At 39.6% G+C, this 26,898-nt stretch overlaps 1 protein-coding gene across 1 annotated transcript in view; it reads right to left on the bottom strand.

Moving 5' to 3' along the window:
* lrmda (leucine rich melanocyte differentiation associated) overlaps positions 1–26,135 on the bottom strand; it is a 236,803-nt gene extending 210,668 nt beyond the window's left edge. Inside the window, exons 1-2 of the mRNA XM_063875088.1 lie at positions 25,973–26,135; positions 23,095–23,145 (exon numbers count right to left, since the gene is read on the bottom strand). Coding sequence (XP_063731158.1) covers positions 23,095–23,145; positions 25,973–26,096 — 175 coding nt within the window. The 5' untranslated portion in view covers positions 26,097–26,135. The remainder of the gene's footprint in view (positions 1–23,094; positions 23,146–25,972) is intronic.
* Positions 26,136–26,898: the final 763 nt, after the last annotated feature.

Genomic DNA, 26,898 nt, shown 5'->3' on the forward strand with positions numbered 1-26,898 from the left:
CGCAGGAGTTCACTGACTGTCCATAAATCAGGAGCTGCTTACAGCTGAAACTACCCTGAGTCATCAACATGCAATAAGCTGAGTGAGAGATTCCACCCTGACTACATTAAACTCTCAGTTCAAACAGTCTTGTTCTCTGCGTTCTCTTCCCTCTCACCCTATCTCCCTGTCTGTCTGCCACATCTTGAACTTCTTAGAAAGCCAAACCCATCCAGGCACGGTGAAGATAAAAACAAAAGCTGGTATAATCATAAGCTGCCAAATGTTCAGTGGGCTAGTGAGAGACTATAAACGGAGTGGGTAAGAAAAGTGTTTCCAGAAGCGGTCTTCCCAGGAGTTCCAGTGGTGGAAGCTAATGTCTAAAATGGTGGGGGTTAAGTATGTTAGCATCCATTACAGTGACAAAGCCGGCTCTCCCGCTGACATGCCAATTCAATTCAAGTAAGCCTTTTATTCATTTTGGGATAGTGGGAGAGATTTGTAGTTGTGTTTGTGCATTGAGTGGCAGCCCATCCTGTAACTTAAATCAACTTTTCTATTGGAACTTTGAAGTGACTGGACGTTTGATCACCTCTTAACATGTGCCGTAGCTTAGGTTGCAAGTTTCAAATGTGAATGACAGGTTTGAATTACAGTCAAGAGACCAAAAGAAAGTTGATTGCAGTTAAAATCCATAAACTTTGCCATTTGGTAGCAATAAGCTACAAATACAAAACTGATATCACCTTGTTTGGTTTTTACTTCAAAAATATGCCTGTTTGCATATATGAAGCAGCATTGGCCTTCACTTGATACCAATGTACGTCCAATCCAACTATTGAAATAAGTATAATTTTTGATGGTAATGGAAAGAGCGTTTTATTAATACAGATCCCAGACACTCATTCCAAATGACGCATTCATCGACCAATTGAGCCAGTTAACACACTTTGAGCAGCTGCTCTGACAGACATGCAACAGTAGAAGAGTAACTCCTGTATCTGATTACAGTGCAGCAAAACAAGCTGTGGGCAGACAACATTAATCACGTCACGGTGAAAAAAGACTGAAGAAGACTGTCAGCAATGTCATTCGACACAGGAGTAGTGAAATCAATAATTTGAGGTTTGCCTTTTTTGCGTGACATCAAACGAGTGCACGCATCAACTTTTCTAAACCACATGAAAACAATTGTAAAGTGAGGCAATGACAGATTACACACAAACACATTGACTGGCTTTCGCTGAAAAAATAAATGCATACGGGTTTGAGCATAATGAAAGGCCTAAGGGTTATGTGATTCAATAATACACATATTTAAAATAAAATCACATCAGTATATCATTGGCATTAGTAACGGATTATTGTAAATGGGACATTTTTCCAATTGTTCTCGGCTAAGTGTTAGTGTAATAATATTTGGTGTATTTAATCAGATTTATACTCTTTGATTTGACACCTCCCCAGTTCTTTGCCCTCAATTAAACTAATTTTCATCATTTTACATTCTAATGGGGGTCAATCCGCACATAACAGTGGCTGCCCTTCTCTTCAGCAATGCCAAAGACCTATAAAATACAGAGAAGAAGCTCTATCACCAAATGATTTTGTCAGCCATGAGCTTAATTTACTTCTCTTGAAGCAGCAATCTGCAGCCTATTAATTCCCTCTCAGCGCAGTGAACGACGTCTTTTTGAAACTATTTCACCTCTCACTAATGAAACAATTGTTTCCTCTACCATGTGTCATCAGTGGAGCGTCACTAACCTCAGACAGACACAAAAAGGCTTTTGAGTTGTCAGGAGGGGTTTTGTTTGTTTCCGTCAGTTCTGCTGATCTGAGACTTGAAAGGTACAGCTGGGTTTAGCTCCAGATTAAACAAGCACAGTCCAGTGATGCATCTTACTGCTCCAGAGATAATCCCACAAGTCAAACTACCAGAATCTAACTCCTCTTATGTTTATGTACATTTATTTGGTTGGAATCTCAAATTAAGTGAAACACTAATTGTTCCTCACAGCATAACTATTTTTCGGCTGCGTGACATTAAGAGTTTCACCACACAAAATAATACTTTGTTTTGTTGCAGGATAACAAAGCCCTTCTTCAACTATGAAAACAAGTTCATGATTTATTTATGTCTTTGATTTGTGCTTCAAGTATACGTTTTATTTGTTCTATTGATTCCAACTTTGTCTCCTCATCTACGCCCACAGACATCAAATCCCATTACGCACTGCTTTGTCAGAACTCATTGGATCTAGTTTTTTTATTTATACTGACAGGGTGAACTCCACTGATGGTTGAATTCCTCGTAGTCCTGGATGGAAGTGTTCGCGGAGCACAGCAGGAGGGGAGCAGGCCTCAGAGATGCCTTTTGTTTATCTCAAGGTGAGAATTGTTTTTGTTCTCACAATTCTCACAACGTATCTCCCTGTTTGGCCTGCAGCTCTGAGGGGCACGTATGAAGAGAAAGCGAATGATTCAGACTGAGACATCTCTGTCTATTTTTTTTTCATGCATTTTATCTGTAAAGAAATGAAAACCCTTCAAGAGTCTTATACCTCCAATAGTTCATCTGGTCCACCCTAACACAGGTGTATAGCATGTTTTTCACTCTAGACTTGCCTCAAGGTATTTTTTCAGGTATAATCTTCAGAATACAGTTTGCCTTTGTCTTATAACTCTACAGTAAAGAGCAACAACACACACACTATCATAACTTGTAACACAATGTGCAATTCAGTGTGTTTGCAATGAGTATGTGTACTTTTGACAGTTGGGGACAAGTGTGCGAGTACCAAAGTACAATTACCACTGTCTAAAATACTCTATTAAGGTCTTGCATTCATATTGTAACTCAAGTAAAAAAGCATTAGTAGCTTAATGTCCTTCAAAGGTCAAAGTAATCATTATGCCAAGCGCCTTTTTTCAAAAAAGTTTATATTAGTTTAGAATATGGTATTATTTAATAACAAGAAAATCTCGTACACAAGCATTTCAATATTGACATTCATAAATGTAGAGCCAATTATAAATACTATTGTCGAAGGCCATGTTGGGGAAATTAAAGTGTAACTTTTGTGTAGAGCTAAATTCACAACACAACATATACTACTGCCACAGGTTTAGCTGAACCTTTTATATTGTGGGACTTTTAATCTTGAGACTTTTCCTGTTAAATTTGAACCATATGCTGGGTTAATAATTTCAGTGCTAGCCTTTGTGTTCCCAGACGTCCAGAGCCAGTAGATTTAATGATGCTTCGCAGAAGGAACAAAACAGCTTCCTAACAAATCCTCTGGGATCGACTCTTAATACAGAACTGCTGCTCTTGATCAATTGTTAATATTATACCTGACCACAATGAACTTTAAACAGTGTCTGAACTTGGAGGAATTCTGACGTTTTCTCATCAACATTTCCATTACAAAGTGTTTCTTGATTGATATTGTAGTTTAGAACATTTCATTTGATTGTTTTTGGCAAAGAGGAAATAACAGGAACAAATGACTTCCAGCGAGACATTATTTGAATCCAGCTAAGGCTGTTCTGTAATAAGGTACAAATGAAACTGTATACGCATTACGCCCAACTTTGTTTATATTTTTCATATACTGCGGGCCTGCTGCTGAAATAAAACTGGTGGAGTTCTGAATAAAACCTGACAGGCACCAATAAATCACACTAAATCATGAATCGATAACAAATGCTCTGTAAATTATGAATAATGGCCAGACAGTCATAAACTAACACAAGCACAACTCAGCAGGTCATTCATTTCATGGCAGCACAAAATAAACAGACACATTTCTTTCATGGCACTAATACATTTCCCTGAAAAACTCAAAGAACAGCCCATCTGCTTCGAATAATTTTTAATTTCCTTTTTTGTCCTGTCCCCATTAGGTATTCCAGAGAGATATTTTGAAAATTCTTTCATTTACCTCCTCCCATATGCATCCAATTACCTTTCTCCTAGCACCGTGCCTATGTCTGGCCTCTCTGGAGTGTGGTGCAAAATTCCCCCACCTGTACCTTACGCAAACTTTGGGCTTGTTTTATTATCTGTGAGAGGCTGTGAGTCATTCAGCCTGTGCTCTGGTGGATTTGGCCTGGGCTTTTGGTTTGATGTCTTCTGGCTCAGGCCAGGAACACCTGCACCTCCCCTGCTCTCTCTCTCTCTTTCTGTTTCCAGGCTGATCTATTAGCTGACTAAATGGCCCAGCAGATGTTCACAGGCCGGCGAGGGAATTCGTTCCTGTCCTTGTGACCGCTTCAGTGATGCTGAGAGGATTTACACATTGGGAGGAGAACGACAACACATTTGAGTTCATTTATCACTAAATCATATTTAGGCAAACAATTCCTATGGGTGTCATTAGTGCTAACTGCAGTTAAAACGTCCCCTCATTTTCCCATGAACTGGATCATGCTTAAAGCAGTTGGTGGGACTAGAAACTCCTGTGGGATCCAGGTATTTACCTTCTTGATTTAAATCTAGTTGACAGTAATGATTTGAAGAATGCATATAAACTGCAAGACCCTAAGAAAACATATTATTTTGAAGTTAACATTTTGGAAAAAGGCATTTAAGAAACAGCTTGAGTTTTAGGCAATGCTGATCATGAAACCTTTGCAGTTCAGTTGATTTGAACTTTTCTGTTTTCCCTTTCTCAATGTGTTAAATTTGATTGTTCCTATCAAACTGTGATTTTTGGAAACGTTGCATGGAAATAATTTCTCACAAAAATATCAAAGCATACTTTAAAACAAAACTAAGATACTATATTTTTACTATAAAAAATTGTTTTTAAATAGTTAAAAAAATGCAGTATACTATGTCAACAGTATGCTACAACTAGAGTTAACAGGGAAAATATATCTTTCTTGTGATTTGGTAACAAAGAGTATATATCCTAAAATCATTGATAGAAATGGAGACTTGATTGAATGTATATACTGTAGGTTCTGCATCTCTTAGTGCGACCCGCATTACTCAAATAAGCTAATTCTATTATTAAAAAAATATCCATTTAAAGTGTGTTTTCATAAAAGCATACAACTGGCTGATTTAAGTTGAAATACAAATGTTAACTTTAGGCTTCTGGTCACGGTCATCTCTGAAGCAATGACTGTGTGAAATTTAGCTTTGCTAGTTGCATGGTGATCTAGTGTTCACACAATGCCAGTCCTTTCCTTCACACTTTGCCCTCATCCGCAACTGACCCCCAGGTCATCCCAGCTCAAAATAGGCCCCGGGTCTCTCCTTTTATAACTTGTGTTGTGACAGGCTGGACAACAGGACGTGGCAGCTATTAAATGGCTTCGAGACACAAAGTGTCTTAATTAAACAGTCAGAGAAATGGTGAGAGGACAGTGTGGAGGACACAGGCCTCTTCAGAGAACAATTACTCTCCTACTCAAATTGATTGGCATGAGGTTTGATTGATAAGTTGGGTTAGCTATTGCTGAGCCTGTATAATTGGAATATTTCCTCGAGTAGGACACATGGTTTGATTTAGTGAGCAGTTCAAGAGGACAAGCTTGACAAGTAGAGGTAGGGATTGAATGACATTTTTGGTAAGAGAGTAATAATTTATGTTTTCCCATGCCAACTATTAATACCCAGCTGGCATCAGCACAGCACCACTTATGTAGGTCTTAAAGGCCAAGTACGACGTGTTGTCACTGGCGTTTTTGTAAATCTTGCCCACAGGAATGCGGCCCTAAACAGGAGACTGGAAACAGAGCTGTGAGTGATGTGAATATGTTTGCAATGTGCATGTACGTATGCTGTCACTATAATCTACAGCACCTAGCTTTATGACTGTGATTTCTTGTGGCACCCTCAACTCTCATTACACAGGATCACAAATTTCACTGTAACTAGGCTCAGGGGATAATATCAAGACGGGGGTAACTTATCATGGTGGTGAGTTGCGGAGAATTCAAGCTGAAATGAGGGAGAAGGAACAAGCTCAGTGCTGAGGAATATGTACCAGTGTGAGTCCATTACCTTTGATTTTAATTGAGTGCTCTTTTAGAACGTTCTCAACCCAAATTACACTGAAAGTACGTGTCACATTATCCCTGACTGTTTAATTAATATGTCTCTTAAAGATTTACAAGAGCAGCTGTTATATGCATGTAAGTTGAGCAAAAGAGGGGGCTGTGATAGCTGTCAGTGTAAAGCTAAAAGATTGCAGTAAAGAAGTCTTTGCTCTTTGGAGAATTTACTGGCACAGCAAGGGATGAGGAGACACTAAAGGGTATACGCCTGTTCCCGCACCTGACAGTTTGATGGCCGTGTGAAACTCAAGAAAGGCCAAGCTGGTTTGTTTTCAAGCCGTTTATAAACTGTACCAACATGCTCCCAGCACACTGGAGCTGCTAATTCATTGCCGAGTTTAATCACTCATCATGTGATCCCTCACAACACAACACACTGAGTGAATTAGTTCATGTGTTTAACAAGCTAGAGTTCTGCCTCCTGAATGTGTTGGGAATGTTAGCACAAGAATGCTAAAAGTGCTCACCTAGTTGGTTTAAAGTAACAGTTTGATATTCTGGAAATGAGATTTAAAATAGATACAACTCTCATATCGGTATGTTAAATATGAAGCTAGAGCCAGGCAGCAATTAGCATAGCCAAGCATAAAGACTAGAAACCAAGTAAACAGCTATCCTGGCTCTGCCAAAGTCAAAAACACCTGCCATCGAGCACCTTTAAAGCTACATTTTTAACATGATCTAGTTCCATCGGGTTAAAGTGCACACTGGTTGACTGACAACATCACAAAAGCACTTCTTGTTTATACACTTGAAAAAACAAGAGTGGAAGTGTTCAATAGAGAAGAAGTGAGCTGCAAAGACACAAAACAGAACTAAATTATCCAAGCAATGATAGTTTAAGTATATGTATTAATTTAGTGACATTGCTGCTATAATTAGCCATAGGAGTTCACACTGACATGATGCATGTGTCAAGTTCCACAATGATTGAGATTGATAAAACAGGACCAGGGGTTTTTGCAAATATATAAATCTGACGAAAAATCATTTGTCATTTCTGTGCATACACAGTGTTTCAGTTATGAATCCACACAGAATTGTATGCACTATTTTCAAAAACAGCCTATACCGAACATCCTCATCATGGGCAACACTGCTAATCCAGGGTCCCAACATTTGTGTTTGGTTCACAGGAGACTTGTCAACTCCTGGGGGCACAGATGCTTGCCTGTCAGAGCCACTTCAGGAGGATGGATGGAAGAACAGGCCGCATAGTGCTCTTCCTCTCGTCAGTGTTAACTTACAGTGGAAAATGCTAAACACCTCTGACCCTGTGTCCATCAATGAGCTAGTTAGATGTCAGGGGGGTTTGGGAAGACCATTAGAGGAGGAATCTTGATGGGTAGATGGTTTAAAGTCAGTGATAAAATGCTCAACATTTGGACAGTAAAGCAACTTGCCACGGTGTTAATATTGTTAAGCAGTGAACACAGCACAGTGTGCTTTTCAGATAAGTCTTCCACCCTCAAAGACAAACGTTTGAGATGAATTCTTCAAAATCAAATGTGATGGAAAGCTGTAGGAGGCTCAAGCTCTCTGATCAGCATTGCTGTATACTGTAAGTCTGGGTTTTCATAATCTCTACAATGGATTCAAAAGGCTATCATGACAAAAAATACGAGTCATATTTGATAAATACCGGAAATGCACTCTGTCTAGACCCTATTCACAGTGTAGTTAAAGTATATATTCATTTCCCTAGGTTGGATAATAAATCTAACTTGTGTTTCTTAGCAGCGAAACCAGATACAAAATATAAACATCATGTCTTCATTTTTCATTTTATGTGTCTGTTTATTGGGATTTAATTACTGCTCTTGGGCAAGTTCAACACACTGGACAGTAATCTAGAGTATCAGTCAAAATAGCGCTCGGTAAGCACCAGTTGACGTGGGCCTTGAGAGACACCAGGGGCATGGTCGTCCCTGAGAGCTCAGATTTCAGTGCTGCATGATTGAGGCTGCCAACCTGACAGGCCCACCTGCCCCTGTGCCTACAGCCAGCTGGCCCGGACAATGATTAACGGCTAGCGTAAACTTACTCAGCAGGGTCTCAGACACATTTGTGCATTCACTCACACGTAGGAGTGTTACATGACGCTAAGAGCTATTACAGAGCAGGGGCCCAGACCAAGGCAGGAATGACATCCATAAATGTTTAGTGGGACTGCCTTGAACAGTTATCACTTTTCAAAAGGAGAGACTCACTCTTGTCAATAAAGCATGATTCCTGAGATCAATGGAGCAGATTTATGCACGGTGGTATAGGGGAGATTAGCCCCAAAACTCGATTCCAGATCTGCCTTGAGCTTTCACCCCCTGCTTCCTCCATAAAAAGAAAATGACATCATAAAGAGTAAACTGGGCTTGGTATCAGACTCTCTGGCTCTTATCCCTAGGAGCTTTTTGATACCTCTGAATTTCATTTTTCAAGGGCGGCATATTATTAATCTTTTGGTCGGGAAAGCTATTCAAAAAACCCTTCACCTATTTTTCAGATGAGTAAGGTCTTTGACTGGAACTTTACAATATGCATACTCAGTAGCAACATAAGAGCTTGTTTTGTGTGAGATGGTCAGCGGGTAACCACTTAATTTCAAGTGCAGCTTTTTGTACTTTAGAATCTCAGGTGCAATATGATTATGAATATGGACCGGCTGACTTGCTATTATTGTAGCATAAAGTCAAAACAAATAGGAGGATTTGCTTCAGTCAAAACTATTATATACAACTAAACAAGTAGTATAGTATTATTTCAAAAAGATCTCATGTGACCACAAATGTTTTGGACATTGTGTGACACTATGTTGATATGACCGGATGAGTCAAGTGATTCTATAAATTAAAATAATGAAGAAACAACATTGTCTATTTTTCAGAAATGACAATAGTTATCCCCTTAACTGTTACATTTTGTCTTCGACTTTACCACTTAATATTTGTTATGCACCTTCATTACAGGGAGTTTAAATTGAACAATATAATAAATAGTTTTGGAGAGCCCTCAAAGTTCTGCTGACACTGTACGGAGCAGTCTGTCTTAAGGTCGGATATGCAGCAGTGACTGTTTTCGCATTATTCCCAGACTAACGATGTACCAGATTGTGAGGTGTAGTAAGGAGCAATGCAATCCAAGCCATAAAACGAAACACTTCACAAGAATTCCAAATGCACATCGTGACCGTCTTTTAAATCTCATTGCGCAAACCTGAGAAGCCGCCGGAGCCCATTTATTAGGCCAGCCTTTTGTTAGTTATGTAGATATCGATAAGGAAACTCAGCGTGCAGAGGATAGTTAGTATTCTGGATAGGGCTCTTAGAAAAATAGGCTGTTTTTTATCCCTCCCGTGAAACACCGCAGGCCACACCATTGCTCCAACTCCAATTAATTCTTACACCCCATTCATATTACTCTTCTATGTAAGTGCAACGTTTTCTAATTGCATTCATCACCAAAACCCTCACTTAAGTCCCCCCAGTATATTTATTATCACGCTAACTGGGTCTAAATTATTAAACCTTAATGATGTGGGCTCTGAAAATATGTTGTCCTTTATTTTCCCCACAGAGAATCAATGTTATACATTAGCAGTATAAATTAAGTAATACTTTACCTAGGCATGTTGCTGCCTTCAATATTCCTTCTCAGTGAAATGTATTCTCACAGTCCGGTGGCTTGCGGGGCCTCTGGGGAGGGGATGATATAGTTCATTCTAATGAAAGAGCTAGGTGCTGCTAATGGTTTAAATGATACATTTCTGCAAGAACAGCAGAGAAAATACATATGCGAGATCTGGCGAAAACAAGATAATTCACACTCCCTTGGGGATATGATGTCATCAGACACAGTGTATGCTGAGGCTCCCGTGAGGCCTCAAAAGCAAGGAATGGCTGCGTTTTCTGGTGTGATATATGTGGGTCAGTAATAGAAATGGGCAGTATACGGTAAAGTCCATCACACTTAAAGGTTAATTACAATAGCTACAGTAGTCCTACCCCTTTATGACGAAATTGGTTGCTATTAATCAACTTTAGAGTGCCGAGTATTGCTATGAGATGTGGAAAGGCATAATGGTCTGACACAATGTAATCTCTGTCTTTTTAGGATACTTAAATTAGCCCTTTATTGAAAGTTATAGCAGAGAAAGTGCCAATTAAAAAAAGAAATCAAAATTTCAACTCAGCTGCTATTAAAGATAGTTTTGTCTGCTTTTGAATAAGCACTGTAGTAAGAAGCGGTTATAGATTGAGCCATTAACATGATTTGAAGTAATTGATGTCTTTAATTTAAATCTTTATTATTATCTTTTTAGCAAATCTAAATGAATTTTGGTGCCATCGGTCTTTTTCAAGTTGGGAAGTAGCCTCTAGATAAACGGAGATTACGGAGCATTGTCTCATTGCAAGAGCATCATCCATAACATCTTGCCCTCAGAGTGACTTCAATTACATTAACTGGCTAAATGCTAGTGTAAGGGGGCATTTAGAGGTAAAAACAGAGGGCTACTACAAAGGTATAAGCCGGTGACTGATGACACCCAGGTTTAGGAAAATTCAGAAGAAGAAGCACATCTCAGCGAGGTAGCCTTGATATTTGCCAGACAGAGAAAGGGACTAAGCTCCTTCTGCCCTCTGTCTCCTGCTACCAGAATAAATCCCCACTGATCACTAATTGTGTGATTCCTCTTTTTTACATCAACTTCAACCCGACAGGTTATTTCAGCTTGTTATCGGGAAAACATTTATCCACTTGGAATTATTACTGTGCTAGGGCCTCTGGTGAAACACAAACAGTAGTGAATCTTTGAGAGTTATGGTAAGGCCTCTCCTCATTAGATGGCCAATGGACTGGCGGAGCGGAGGGCCCAATCCCAGCCCTTTATTGAGTGTTAAGGAGACACAGACTGACATTTACATCTCTTGCTTCTTCATGACTGGCTAGAGAGAAAATGGCTTCCATAGATCCTGGCTCTGAGGAGCGGCAGCTAAGGTCAGACAGTGAGACGCATCTTTGTCTCTGAGCAATGCTTCATGGAGGAGATAGCATATTTGCTACGCAGAATAAAATAGGATGAAGGCAGAAAATAGAATACAGTAGGTGCAGGGTAAGTCATATGTCATTTTGATGAGTGCGCAACTAGGATAGAACAAACGCTGCTTCTCCCAAGGCAACACTATTCCTCTGAAAACAAACCTAAAAGATGTAAACAAGACAAGTCACCCAATCTCATCTTGTCTGCATTGACTTATAGTGCAGAAACTGGGGAAAACACCGTTGTGGATAAAGCACCCACATACCCCAAAGAAACCACAACGGCCCCTTACTTCTGAGGTGCTCTTTTCGTTCAGTGGCAATTACAATCCACACCTGGCAACTGAGAAGACTCGATGCCTAACAACGTCGCAGAGGAACTCACTTCCAGACTACCCTCCCAAATTGGCTCTGAAGCGTCGACCCAATTAGGGCTGAAATATGGTAACTGCATCAGCCATTACAGAGCCGTGGAGATTGTGCGAGGAGAACTCTTGAAGGTTAGGAGGGGGTATGCTTCAGGAGTGATATGTTGTGCGGACTTATGCTTACACAGCAGAAAAAAGCACCATGACGAGGACAGCAGAAAGAAGCAAAGGAGGGATGATAAATAAACACTCCGGGAAAGATATCCTGTGGACATATATTAGAGTACAGGAACACAAGAAAGGTTAGTGGTTCGACCAAGAAGTAGTCTTATTCATATAAACCTTCCTTTTGTATCTAGGGAGCCTATTGTAAATATTGATAGTCTGTTTTGTGCCAATTTAATGGGAAATAGTTTCAGCATAATATTGCTTAATGGCATTTTACAAATGTATCTTTTCAATTTGAAAGCCAGTGCTGGCCAAATGTAAACAAAATAAAACTACCTTTGTTATTTACGAAATAAAACAAAAAAATTATTGCAAAAGCCAATGCATTAAATATGATTTTATTATGTAAAGAGGAGAATGATGTTTCATAGCAGCTCATCAATATCTCAAGACAATTTTAGCAGACCTGAATAAAATAACAAACCGCCTTCCCCTTCTTCCTGGATGGCTGGCTGTGGCCTACATGTGCTCCTGACATCACAGTAACTAATGTTCCCTGTGCCAGCAAAGGATTCTGATTTGATATAAGCATTCAAACCTGTCTGGCTTGAGATATGGCATCTGTCATCCTCCGCTACGATTGATTCCCCCCTGCCCTTAAATGCAGTGCTTGCATGCAAGCCAAGGACACTCGCCTGCCTGGTCAAGTAATGACAATCGTCTTTAAGGAATAATGGCCTGAACACGGCTTTTGAAAAGTTACCAGCCCGCGTCCAATAATGAATTCCCGGTCGATGACACATTGATAGATTCCTATTCTTCAGATGGGACACTGTAGCTGCAGTTTAATTGACAAGAAATGAATTCAGGCGGTTGGAAAGGAAAGGCAGGGATGAGATGGCAGTTGGGAGGAAGCAAGATGGGGACTAAATTCTGTGTGATCAGCAAGGTTTCAAACAATCATTGGCGGAGTGAACTCTCTGCCATATCTATAAGTCATCATGTTTTATAGGCCATTAGGATCTTCAGAGTCGGGCCGCGTGGAGACCGTGGCTTTTTGTCGAAATTAAAATGTCAGAGAGGAAGAAATAGAACAAAACAGGGAATCTGCAATTAATTACCTGGCCATAAAAATTCAATAATCGGGAGGCAATGCTGTTTCCAGCACAGCAGTACTCCTGATCACAGCAAACTGGAATAGAATGCATTCATCTCCCCAAATTACATTTCTAATCTAAAAAGGGGAAATACTAGAGAGGGAAAGAACCTCCAGCAGGAGCAGAGCACTACACAGTACACAGGATCTAGCTTACTGTCCTGGGGGTACGCTTTAGTGCAAACAAAGGGCAAAAAACAATATCTTTAAAGCCCACTATTCTATAAAATCTAAAGGAACAATGAAATTATGGATTTTGTGTTACAGAAATTAGAATACAGAAATTATTCGGAGATTCTTGACACATTTCAGGGGAAATTTACACCGTCCTGATTCATTAGGATTTTTCTTTTTCACTATTAGTGAATAATGAAGAAGAGATATTGGCCTGAAGTAATTGCTGCTAATGATTTGCAGAATGATATATGCCATCAGCATATGCCAATGGAAATTCTATAGTTTAAGTGTTGTTAATGGGAGAGAAGATGCAGTGTAATGTGAGTTTCATTGAATAATTTGTCAACTGCAGTGGAAGGGAAAACTACTGCAATCATGGTTATCACCCAACTAATACAGGATTTCTGATCTGACAAAAAATATATACAGAGAAAACTGTCCAAAAGTAGATGTCATTATTCCCATGAAAATGAAGCAGAACCACAAATCTGCAGTTTGGACTAGTAGGAAAAAATGCACTTCTTCGAATGGCCACTTGAGGCTAACTCCAATAGACAAAAGGATAGGCATTTTTTTTTTAGGATATAAATTGATTCATGGTATTTCATTACATGACATGAATGTTTTTTACTTTCAAGAACATTGTCGAGCATGTACCACCATGCTGTCGCTTTGAATACACAACACAATATTGTTCTAGATTTTGTTTGAGTACATATCAGCCAGTACAAGTAGCCAATCATATTCCACCAAAGCATAATTAGCTTATTGTGCCATGTGCTGAACCATACTCTACAATCATTTCTTCTGTGTTCTGATTAAGTATCTCCTCTCCAAAATTACTTATGAGTCAAGGTGACAGAAGGGTAATGACACAGGAGTCCCTCAGAGATACTTGTACACATGAGACTTGGGCTCCCACAGCAGAGGGTGGTCTGAAGGGGAGGAGGAGTGGTTTTCATTTAAGGAATGCAGTGGTGCTATATTTCACCCTCTGCTGTTGTCTCACATTATCTTGGTAAACATCCCAGTTACTAATATGATATATTTTCAAGCTGGCGGTGTTTCATCCTGCTCTCTGCGTGATTGATGAATGAAGGAAGAATGAAACAGGGACAGAGATGTATGGTGCTCCGGCGCATAGAATATGTATGATTATCAGCTGTGTGGTGAAAGCAGGTCTGTTTGAGTGATAGGCAGCAAGGAGAGAAATCTACTAAATGACTCCATTTCCCCTGAGAACTTTTATCTCGGTCTATCTCATTCTGGCCCTCTCTCAGACTTTTGTAGGTGTGCTCGTGAAGAGGAAAATAAATTATCCAAAGAAAGACCTACAAAGTATCACAGAACAGAAATCAAGGTGTATGCAAAATAGGCCTATTATATTTGGCATTCATGGTTGATGTTCAAGATTTAGTTTGAAATAACATTTAAACTCATTTTACTCAAGTAATTATTAATTATAGGAAAACCACCTTTCTCCATCAGTAAGCAGCTCTGCATTCCACTCGCTTTGTCTCCACCAGTGATGTCGGTAATTTCACCACTTTTTTCAGTAACGAGTAATTTAAAACGTCACTATTTCCAAACCAGAAATTGGATCATTTATCCAAGTCACTGTGCGTTACTATTTTTGTCATTTTCCTAAGTAAAAAGAGATACGTTTGCTTTCTTCTTGCGAGCAAGTCCCACCAGGTGGAGCGAAGCAGAGAGCTGTAACTAAAGCAGGAGGTCCCCCACCACCCAAACCACAAAAGCTGGACCTCGGTGCAAAACCAGTTGTTGTCGGCAGCTGCTGAAAGTAACTAATAAAGTAACTTGTAATTTAACTTGGTTAGTTTTAAAATCAAGTAATCAGAAAAGTAACTAAATTACTTTTTAAAGGAGTAATCTGTAATCACTATTCAGATTACTTACCTCGAAGTAACTGTGGCAACACTGTGGTCTCCACTCATCAACCTCTATAAAAAGGAGCGACAGTAATTGTCAGGGTGAAATGCAGAAGTTTATCTTCCGTTATACATTAATTCTGTCTAAGCTCCGGTTTAGATGTAATACCCATTGGCACCTCTGAGTGCCTCAAACCGTCAGCTGCTAATTGATCAATACGACATCACCATAAATCCCAAATCCTATACACTTTATTGATTTTTTTGGAGCGCTTTCTGCTTCTCTGCATACGTGATTGCCTCAGCCCACACACACACACGTCAAGTGTATGGCATATTTTATCCACCGGAAGCATTATCATATGCAGACTGTATTGTTTTCTGCATCCGAGCATTACTGCTTGCCAGCATGATTTGAACGACCCCCTAGAGAGGGCTTCCTTTTTGTATTCACCTCAATTTATATTTACACTAGGGGCATAAATAACGCTAATGCACCAAGGTGGTTTGGTCAGATTGTTTATTTCCTTCCTAGTGAACTTGCTTGACAATATTGCGGATGAAGGCTTCAATATCTAGCTCAGAAAGTTACAAGAGTTACATACAGAGCGTGAGGAACTCTTTCAGGCACTTCTTATTCGTAATTGTATACAAGTGTTACACTTTCACACAATAAAGTTTGTAACAACAACATTTACACTTATGTTACACTGCAAGACATTACGCTACTGTGAAAAAACATGCTTGCCCTTGTGTGCTTGAAATTTGTCCTTTGTGATTGTGTCATGTTTTCCCTAATAGGTGTGTTGCATCAGTGGCTTATGACGCCCCCTCATATGAAATGTCAGTGACACACCCATCTTTCCAGGGGTGTCCAAACTTTTTCCAGACGTGAGGTATATTGTTGGTAAGTTAATTGATAAGTTATCAAAATCAATCAAATGCAGGTATCAGAAATCAAAGGTTTACATAGAGTTCAATTAATTGTGTTACAAGTGTTGGCAGCTCATTCCTTAAAGCCCAAGTCTCAGATTGCGCATAATAAGGGGAAATATGAAGGGTACATTTCACATGTGTTTTACAAGTAAGTTATTGGGCTTTTTTTTAAATCAACCAAGATTTGTTAGAAAAAGGATTTCAAATTTAATTGACTGATTTTATTTGAAAAGTTGGCTTATTACTCATGAATACTACTGTGTAATACATGTATTTAATAAGTACAATATAAGGAAAGCACAAGTTTCATGTGTGGGCCATATTCCATTATACTTTTTTAATTAGCTGAGGGCCGATTCAAATTGGACAATGGGTTGCATTTGGCCCCCGGGCCGTAGCTTGGACACCCCTGCACTAATCTAACAAAACAATATCACTTCACAAAACGGTTTTTCTTTTTACCCAAATGATGTTCCAAAACATTTGCAATTTTACCACATTTTCTCTTGGATTACAGTAACCGGTTTGGACATGTGGTTGAGTTGCAAATGAAGTTATGAATCAAATGTATCTGTAAAAATATGCATGGGACCAAAAGTGAAAAAAAAGAAGACTACATGGTATCACAGAAATATGGTTTGACTGCGGAAATGAATTTTCTTCTCCTACAAATCAAATCTTTCTTTGAACTACTAGTTCTCTATTCATATTTCCTTTAGCAGTTTTGTTGCTATGAAGAACTAGACACCAGAAGGGTAAAGACCCGTTCCTGAGAAATGACTCACCCTGTGTTCATGTGACAGTGGCACGTTTCCAAGCGTAGTCCATAAAGGTACAACAATGAGAGGATTTGTCGTCTTGTAATTGTAATTTAATAAAGATGTCACATGATATCAGCGTAGCCTGACAGGCAGGGCCTTCCGGCGCTTGTTAATGCAATTGTTCTGGTCAGAAGTTGCTGTCACAAATCATGCTGAAATTTGGGAGACAGCAAAGCTTATGGACACTTCCTGAGAAGCTCAGACATGTCTTGGATGAAGGCCAGGGCATGGCTTCACATGCTGTTGTGTTGTCATGGTGAAAAGAAAATCAAGAGCTATTTGTTTGAGGAAAAGGAAGAGATGTGGATAGTCAGAGTCTTCTGATATATACATCACTTTTAGAAACATTTATTAGTGTTTCTTTTGAACTGAGAGAAATCCTTGATGAAGTGAGAAGTTAATTATCAAACTTCATCTAGTTCCTAAAAATGATGAGGTGTTGACAGTTTGATGGAAACCTTTTTCAAAATGGAGGCTTCTGAGGATTAAACAATGCCCTCCCTCTGCTGCTCTTGTTTCACCTCTCTCTTTCACTGCTGATGTATGGGTGATGTGTGACAGACACCGCTCCAGTAAAACCCTGCATACATGCCAAAATACATTTTACAAGCACTGCTCTAATCAGCCTGCAGCCAAAGGCCCATAAATTGCCTCAGTGTGTCTGGAGCTGGTGAACAAACGCAGCTTATGGTCACTGCTGAGGGTTGGATATATAGCAGGCCATGCTCTCTGGGCCGAACCAACTCTAAGTGCTGCTGCTGATGTTTGTGAGTCACTTCAATAGAAGGACGAACAACCCAGTGCCTTTACATGTATCAAAAAAACGACAGGGTATAATAATTTATGCGCCTGTTTAATCAGCTGAGTGCATGTAGGCAAATGTTTGCATATTGCTGCATGTTTTATGTCAGATGTAAGTGTGTGAGCACATGTCCCCATGCTTGGATGCTCTCACCCATATGGAAAGTCTCAAATATGTTAAAGGCTGTCATAGCATCCATATTTAGGCACCACTGGAGGATTCATCAAGGAGTTTTTACACATGTGCTCGCCTGAATTATCAGAATTATTTGGAGCGCTGCAGCAGGTAGAATGTGTCTCCATTCCAGTTGAGAGGTTGTTTTGTCCTTTTTAATCTCAGCTGTAACCTTCAGTGTCCTCCACTGACAGGAAATGCAGTTTATCAACTGGGAATGACAACGGCCGAGGTGATATATGCAGGACTGTACTTCCCCAGATAACTCTAATAGCATAAAGCTCTATTCCCGCTCCGTTCTTCATTTTCAACCAATAGGGAAATTCCTGAAGTAGGAGAGGTTGATCAAATAAAATTATACTTTGAAGTATGCGCTTGAGTCCCGGGATGACTTCGCCAAGTCCTCAAATGACATCTCAGAATTAAACAAAGGCACATTGTCATCTCTGGGGAAAAGGGGGAAATACAGCCTCAATCTTCAGTAAGTTTATTCTTTTGAAGAACAATTTAAAGAGGTTTTTCCATGTCGTAGTTTCATAAATGAAGGTGAACCACACACATATATTGGGGAAGTGTGGACAGGCATTATCTGAGAGTGTTGCTTAATAAAAGAACAGCCATGGTGTGTGTTATTTTGCCAAGGCCAACATGTGTCTGTTGGCCACAGGCCACAAGTGCTGGTGTAAAAGGCATGAGCACATGGCAGAAGTATGTATGTGCGTGCTAAACTATATAGAGGCAGATCTTACTGTATGCACACTATGTTCTGGACTGGAAATATCATGCAAGTCATTGTTAAACATCACATCTCAGAAGCTTCTTAAATCATATTTAAACGACTGTTATTTGAATACATGTGTGGGTGATTTAAGAGGCATTGTTTATCCCTTAATTCTACATGAATCCAGCTGGGATCCTATGGGTGGCAGCATTGCGCATGACCTACAATTAGGTCTTTTTCTCTTTAAAAATGATTAATTAAGACTTTTAGAAAAACAAAAATTTAGAAACATTAAGAAAGAAAGAGAAACTTTTAAAAGTTTTGTTTGTCATTTGGGATACCAAATAAAATGCCATCTTGTGGATGTACAAAGCAAAAGGTTTATTCTGTGTTAAAAACGTGCAGAACACAGTCATTTAGTGACATACCTATTTTAGTCTTCACCTTCAACATTTCCTCACTCTTACATAGCTGTCGAATAAAAGCCCTGCAGAGGAAGGCTCATAACCGCTCTGAGAGTACAGCCTGCGTCTATGAAATCCAAGATTTGTTGCTTTTTATTCTGAGAGAGGATAAGGTTTACACACACACACACACACACACACACACACACACACACACACACACACACACACACACACACACACACACACACACACACACACACACACACACACACACACACACACACACACACACACACACACACACACACACACACACACACACACACACACACACACACACACACACACACACACACACACACACACACACACACACACACACACACACACACACACACACACACACACACACACACACACACACACACACACACACACACAGGTTGTCAATAACCAGACTGCAGCTTTGGCAGTGCTCTATCTTATTTACAGGACGTTTGTTGCACTTGACATTTATCGTGGCTCCGGGGCCATGAACTTCATGCAAACGCCATCGAAGCATTCAATGCCAAGGGCCCGGGGCCTCCTGCCTCAGCGTCATCACAAGTCTTTTCACGCTAAGATAAATCACTTCCACTGGACCCCAAGCACAGGGAAGGGGAGGGATGGAGATGGAGGTGGGGGATGTGAGGATGGAGAGAGTGATATGAGGAAGTAGGGCAGGCAGAGGGAAAGTGGAGGTTCAAAGAGAGGGGTTTTAACATCCAAGGAGCACCCGGAGGTTAACGCCAGCCCTATTCCTACCTGGTTAATTGTTGGGTGTGTTAACACAAATATCACTAACCATTATGAAGGCTGCATATGGTTTAAGTAAAGGCTCTTTAGATCTCAGAGGGATGTAAATACTGTCACCACACCACTGTCCTTGGTCTGCTCACAGCCACAGGACATGAGAGCTCTAGTTCTTAACCAACCGATAAATGCAATTTATTGACCTGGAGGCTAGGGTGTTGCAGTGTTTCATTTTTAAGAGAGTAATGCCTATAGCTATGATGGTTCAAATGTAATCAACCATTGAAAATAAAGCGTTTTTAAAAAGTTCAGGTTTTTTACTGTCATGCCACCATTGTAAGTACTAACTATTCATGTTATGGGTAAAGTAGTTTATTGATGAAGAATTATTGGAAATCTGTCCTTTTATGCATTTATCATTATTATTTTCTTTTGAATGTAACTTAAATATATTATATATGTTATGCAACTTCATACAGCCTACACTACAGAGCGAAATATGATATGGTTTGTTCTCCTTCATATATTCGATAGACTAGTGAATTTTAATTAAAGATTTAATATTAAACGATGATGTTATAAGTTGTATGCAAGCATTTGATATTTGTCTAATTGTTGAACATTTAGTTGTTTCCACGTGTTTTTAACATATAAGGCCTTTTGTCATGTTCTCAAAACCCATTGGCTACTGGTTCCATCACTACTTCCTGTCAGCTGATTTTATTCACATTCACTGCTCATTGGGAAAAGTGAGGGATTGTGATAATAAAGAGATAAACGCATTAATGTACTGCATATCTCCAGTTGATCAGAAACCATAAGTGTTAAAAAAAAGGCAGATTTTACCACAGAGAAACCAGGGACAGCATGTATGTGAAGATATAATTGTGCTATAGAAACTAGATGAATGAAGGTTGACAGTCAGGAGGCAGTACGGTCCTATTATAGGTAGAACAGTACAAGATGTAATAGTGCTTCGTATTAAAAACGGCTTCAGTATAGAATGATGAATGCTCATATGGTGCCAACCAAATCCTCCCAGCAGCTCTCTGGATAATTTATATCCATGCCGTCAGTCCCAAATTATAAATCAAACTTCTTGCAGATCTGTATGATTCATTACAATTTATCGACAATCATTTACAGAAGTGGTTTTCGGATGCATTTGACTTTGCAACGGCAGTAATTTACAAATGCTTAAAAAAAAAAAGAAAAGGAAAAGAAAACAACAGTGCAGTGTTTTTCTCTGCTTGACTGGCAGTATCAACAGCAAAGCAATATGGAGGGGTAAACAATTAGATTGTTGATGAAGGCTCTTTGAAATAAATCCCTGATGTTCTTGGTGGGGCAAAAAGATGACACTAAAAAATTTGCTTCAGGCTGCCTTCTGAGTATCTTGCTTATGAGGTACTTTGACTCAGCTTCAATGCAACAGTGTGATAATCATTTCAACAAAAAACACACCTGAGGCAAACCACTAACAGAAAGTATGCAAAAAAACTGAACAGTAGTTCTTATTCCCAAAGCTCCATTTGCGTAATCACTCACCATCAATAGCAGACACTGAACACAATGTTGTTAAAACAATTTAATGATAGTTCTGATGGTAATTAATAAATCATAATTAATACATATTAATTCATTAATAATTCATAGTAATTATTGTGGTTAATTTGACTGATGCAGTGTAATGGAGGGATAAAGTATATGTTACCTCTGGCTTGATCTCGGGGGGGCTTTGCAACTTCTAACATGGTATTTGGATTTTGCATCATATCCTGTATCTTTGTAAGTGTTCATAAAGGCACGCTCTTCCAAATGTAGTGCTGATCTACACTTCAGAGGCTATTTCTGGTGCTGTGTGAAAGTGATGATGTTGACAGCCATCGTCTTCCCACTACAGAGACACTGCAAAGGTCAGCACAAATGAGAAGGATGTGTGAGCAAAGCCTGTCCTCCTGCCTCCGTCTGATCTGGCCTCACGCACTCTGGCTGATGGGCCTCGTCAGCCAGAGTGAAACATCATCACAGGGTCATTATTCAACTATAGGAGCGCTTAACTTTTTTACTTTTGTCTCTGAGAACACTGCAGCAGCAAGGAGGACGAGGGAGAAAGAAAGGGAAGGCCGAGGGTCATGTAATGTCCCCTGCACTTTTTTTTCCATCCTAGTCTGCTGGTGAATATGAAATTCCTGCACACCCTGTGAGAATTAATTAATTACAAAACTGGCTGGATATCAAAGGTAATATTTTTAATTATTTTTCCCTGCATCTTTGTTAAGAAGCCAACTGTCATGCAGTGGCAAGTAGGGCTGTGGCCCTCTGCGACGCCTGAGAGGGGGTGTGTGTGTGTGTGTGTCCTTTTGCATTAAAAAAAGAAAGAGACGGAGAGAGAGAGAGAGTCTATTATGTGTACTTCAGAACATTTGAGACAGACTTCACTAGAATAACTACAGAATTCTTCACTTCTTCAAAAACCTAAAAGCCCTCATTTATGTTTTCATGACAAGTGACCTCTTGTTGTCGTACAGGCTGTTCTCTGTAAGAATAAAAAAGACACAAGCAGCATGACATTGTTGCAGCACTAAACGTCTTGGGTGTACTAAGGGTCCAACTATGACACCATCTTGTTCTTAACTTGAACTTCACATTTCTAAAGTACATAAAACCAAGAGAATCTTTTTGTACTGAACAACTCAGAAAAGAAAAGAGAGTACTTGATTTAAAACTGCATACTTTTGCATACACATGCACACACCCACAAAACCACACAGGCAATCATTTTAGTATGAAAACAAGCTTGAGATAAGCAATCATAAAAACAGGGATCGCACAATATAACTTGTTGAAGAGGTAAAACAGTCAGTGATTCCAGCTGGTGAAATGAAAAGCTTACAGTGGACAGAATTCAAGTGATTAATAAATCAAGTTATGGTTATGGAGTTGACATTAAGGGAATGAAAAGGAATGGTCTAATAGAGTTTATGATTAAACAAGGTCAGAAATATATGAGGGGACCAGTCCAGGTCCAATAAAAAATAAAATTCTCTCCAAAGCCAATCCCCAAAAATGATCATTATGAATGTAAACAACAACCATGGCTATTATTAATACTCAAGTGACGTGCAAAAAGTGCAAGGGAAGAGTGTGCGCAGGTACAGTTTGTAGACAGGTCGGTTTTTGGAGATGTTACCCACGCTCAGGACACATGACCTTTTATTAACTTTAATAGGTAATTTGTTTTCCTACAAAGCCATTGTTGACAAGACATTTTAATGGGTAGCCTTGGTAGTTTATTATCACATCAGAGAGAGATCTTTGGTTCCAAAATGACATAAATGGTATTTAAATGCCACACACGTTCAAATATACATATGCACATACAGTACATGCTCACATAGTGCACAAACATAGACTCACACCTGTTCTGAAATAGAGACATCACATGTACAAGGGTTTTCTATTTATTACTATAGGAGAAATAATTCAGCAGCTAAAATCGCCTCCTCTAGATCGATATAGAAGCTATATTAACAACATGTTGTTTCAGATGCCATGTTCTTGGGAAAAACAAGCTTAGGGGATAAGAGACACTCACCTTGAATCAACACCTCAGCAGGAGAAGGCCATGTTTTTGGTGAAAGAGTATCTGAAAAAACACAGGGAGAAGCGCAGGATTATGGTGTGTCTTCAGGGCAACAGCTAATAAAGAGGATACAGCTTTCATAATGTGGGAATAAACAGTCACACAAATCAGTAAATCTTGATTTTTATCTAACTGGGATGCTTTAGTGATGGCACAAATCACTGTATTGAGAAACTGACAAACAACGAGAGACATGTTCTTAATGAAAAGACTGTTACAAAAAATCTTTCTATTCACACTGCAGAATAATGGTGGAAGAGGAAGGACCCTGCATTAAAGATAAATAGAGCTGTTACTGATGTTTTGTCACCACACAAAGAAGCTGTTTATAGCACAGAGGCTTCGGATAAACCATTTTCTGGCCAAACAAGGTAAATGAAGCATAATTGGAAGCCCATTACCAAATTGAAAAACGGGTGCCTTTTGTTTTAACTGTGTTAGAATCGAACTGAGGGCGCCTTTCCCACTCTGTAAACCTACATCAAACTGCAGGGCTCAATAATTATAATGTTCAGGATCCTTCTGAGGGGCGAAAAAAATCAATAGACTAAGGACAAAGAACCTATAGCCATCACTTAATTCTCTTATCACTGTGATTTAGGGGAAGAGGAAGATGTTAAATAACTGTAAATCTTCTGCTATGACTTTGAGGGTGCTTTATGGCAGTTCTTACAGCGTCTCCTAGACAGAATGTCCATACCTTCCGCAGACCACACAATTTATAGCTTTATTACCCTTTGTCTTAAAGAGCAGGGAGACATAGCAGGGAGAAAGGAGATAACAGCCCAGCACAGGGGCGGTTGGAGGAAGAAAAAAAAAAAGTCGGATGCCATCATCGACAGAGAAATATCTCTGTGACAGGTTTACGGCTCAGGAGCAAGGCTTCTATTTGGGGGTGGAAGACGAAAAAAGCCTGGGTGTCCCCCCCTCCACCCCTCTTTTAAACCCCCAACAATGCGTCCCACACATAGGCCCAACCTGCAGCATGTGGAAACATAGCCCCTGTAGAGGGAGCAAAATTCAATTTCTGACTTATCCTTCAATCAGATTTACTTTGCTGTTTAGTTGCCTCCACACCAACGCTGCCAACATGCCTTCCTAGAGGTCACAGAGAGGACTGACACAGGGAGGGGTGAGGCGAGGGAGGGCTGACAGAAAGAGGGGAGGCGGAGCACTTTTTCACCACCGAGTCATGAGTTCCTCTGGACGGGGCAGATGCTTCCTCATATTTTCTTGCTGCGCTGACAAGTGGCTTATTGTTTCCCTTGATAAGGGTACAGTGTTCCCGGTAATGGGAATTAAAGGGAGACGTAAGTCACCGAGGCACAGGGTGAGACTGAGTCAATAGATAATGGGAGATTTTTCATGGATGCAAAAGGCACGGGTATTATCAGTGCGGTTTAAAAGAGCAAGACCTCTTATTTGGCTTCAAGCTACACTCATGGGTAGTGTGAAGGCTGAAAATAAAAGGTTACACTTTGCTTGAACCCTGTGAAAGCATTTTCACAGTGTTTTCAGACAAATGCCCCAGACACCCTGTGCTTAACTTTCTCAACTCATGACGACTCACCGTTCAGCGAATTACAGAACAAACCTTGTTTTTACTGCGTGAGACGAAAAACAAGCACTTGAGCACTAGGAATATAGCTCATGATGAATCTTGATTTGTCTGTGGTGTTTCAGTGACTCTGTTCTATTATTGAAACGTTTTATTTCAGTTAAAATACATTTTTGTGGAATTTCATGAAAATGATTGAATTTGGGTAAGACCATGTACAGAAATGTATTATTGTTAGAGATAGAGAACCTTTACAATATGAATTGATCTAGCTCAATCGGACATTTTAAAACGGTTTTTCTTATGCATTGTACCACAACAAAATGTGGCATGTGTACCAAAAGAAGACACATTAAGAAATGTGTTGTCTCCTAGTGCATTGATTGCTTCTTTTGGCTGCTATCAACAACACACTGACATATTATCACCTTTAAATTTGATACAGCATGCAAACAGTTGCCTGATCACAAGCCGACACACAGCAACATTATGTTTCTGGTTACATGATGAATGTATCTCAAATAATAACTCTCATTTTAGCTCTGCTTTGCTCTCCACCAACTCCTCAGGGAAATATCTAGCTCTTAGCATCTAACTGCTAGTTGCTAACTGTGCCTGTCTGCAGTTAGGGGTGGACTAAAACCGCATGCTAACAAAATGTGGATTTGCCTTTAGATGCAACATCTTTATATTGAAAATAAGAACATTCAACTTTGAAGAAAAAATATGTACAACACTAAAGCATGGATTATGATAAATTAAAAAGGTGGTCAAACAACCAAGGCTAAAAAACTAATATGCTTTGTTGAGCTCTAAACTCGGTTACAAGAAAGCAGAACTATTTCTAAACAGAGTTTGACCCATGTGTCCCCAAACAAAGCTGACATCAAAGTGGAGTTTGTATTCTCCTGCTTCATAAGTTATTGTCAACAGATCCTCAGACAAAAATGACTATTTGCCAGAACCTCACACTGAATAGCAAACAGGAAGTGAACAAAACAATGGTTTTCTCAAGTGATAAGACAAATGTTTGAAGTCTCAGACTTCAAAACCAACAGCAAATCTATAACAGCGTTGCTTTATGGAAAGGAAACTAGCCTGCTAAAACTTTTTTATGGCCATTTTGGGGTGTCAAATGTGAAATGTTTGTTGTTGTCTCAAGCAGGATCAGCATCTAACATAACCTTAAACAAGTATCCAACCTTCACCTAAGTTGTGATGCAAAGCTGGAGAAATTGAAAACCAGGAAAGAGGTTTATCACAATTACATACCCTCAGAAAATGATTTGTGGTTTGGAGAAGCTTGAACCCTGCAGCTCTCCCACATGGTCACTGAGCAGAGCTGCAGAAAGGGTGTCCTCCTCCTGACAGCTCCCCCTAGGGCCCTGGAATACATTAACCACTGTGGTCCACAGGGGTGTTGGGAATAATTACTCAATGCTGCCACATGACACCCTCGATAAATTACACAACCCCCCTTTTAAGTTTTAAAGGCAAATGCATATTGTGCCCATCACTTAGAGGCTGGCCTGTCCGTGCCTGTGCATAATTTGTTGTAACAATGTGTTACCACAACTTGGTAACTCGAGCCAGCAGCTGACTACAGATGAGTGAGCAATGTGCCAATGAAGTTGGAGGGCAAAGAGGAAGTGTGGAAAAAAATTGCATTAGAGGCTCTGCATATGTCCCCTCATAATTAATCAATTCTAGTCTGTCAAGCTGTAATGTAATCATGAAGTACGTCTTCATCTGCCATGAATCATTTCTGCACTTTGTTAGCTAAATTGGGGGTAAGACTCCAGACACATCATTGAGATTTAAATGATTTTTCTTTGTGAAAAGCACAAAAAACGGTAGTGACCCTAACACAAAATGATTGTTAAACCCCTTTAGCTAATGGCTTAAAAAAAAGAATGTAATTGTGATTTAATAATTGACATATTAAGCCCAGGGAGCTTACATTTTTTGGCAATCGCAGTGATCCATAAAATCACATTTTCTAACAGCTGCATGTCTAAAAGAGATAATTACATTCTCTGTAAACACATATAAAACCTGAGCAAATACACCCAGCAGACGGCTGCGGATTAGGGGTGAGATGGAGATGTCACCCTGTCCTCATGATAGCACATCTGGAAGATAACTCTGAAAAAATACAGCCGGTGATAGGTTCTTTCAATAAAAAGTCTCTAAATAAA

This window comes from Eleginops maclovinus, chromosome 22, assembly GCF_036324505.1.
Source record: "Eleginops maclovinus isolate JMC-PN-2008 ecotype Puerto Natales chromosome 22, JC_Emac_rtc_rv5, whole genome shotgun sequence".
Lineage (NCBI taxonomy): Eukaryota > Metazoa > Chordata > Actinopteri > Perciformes > Eleginopidae > Eleginops > Eleginops maclovinus.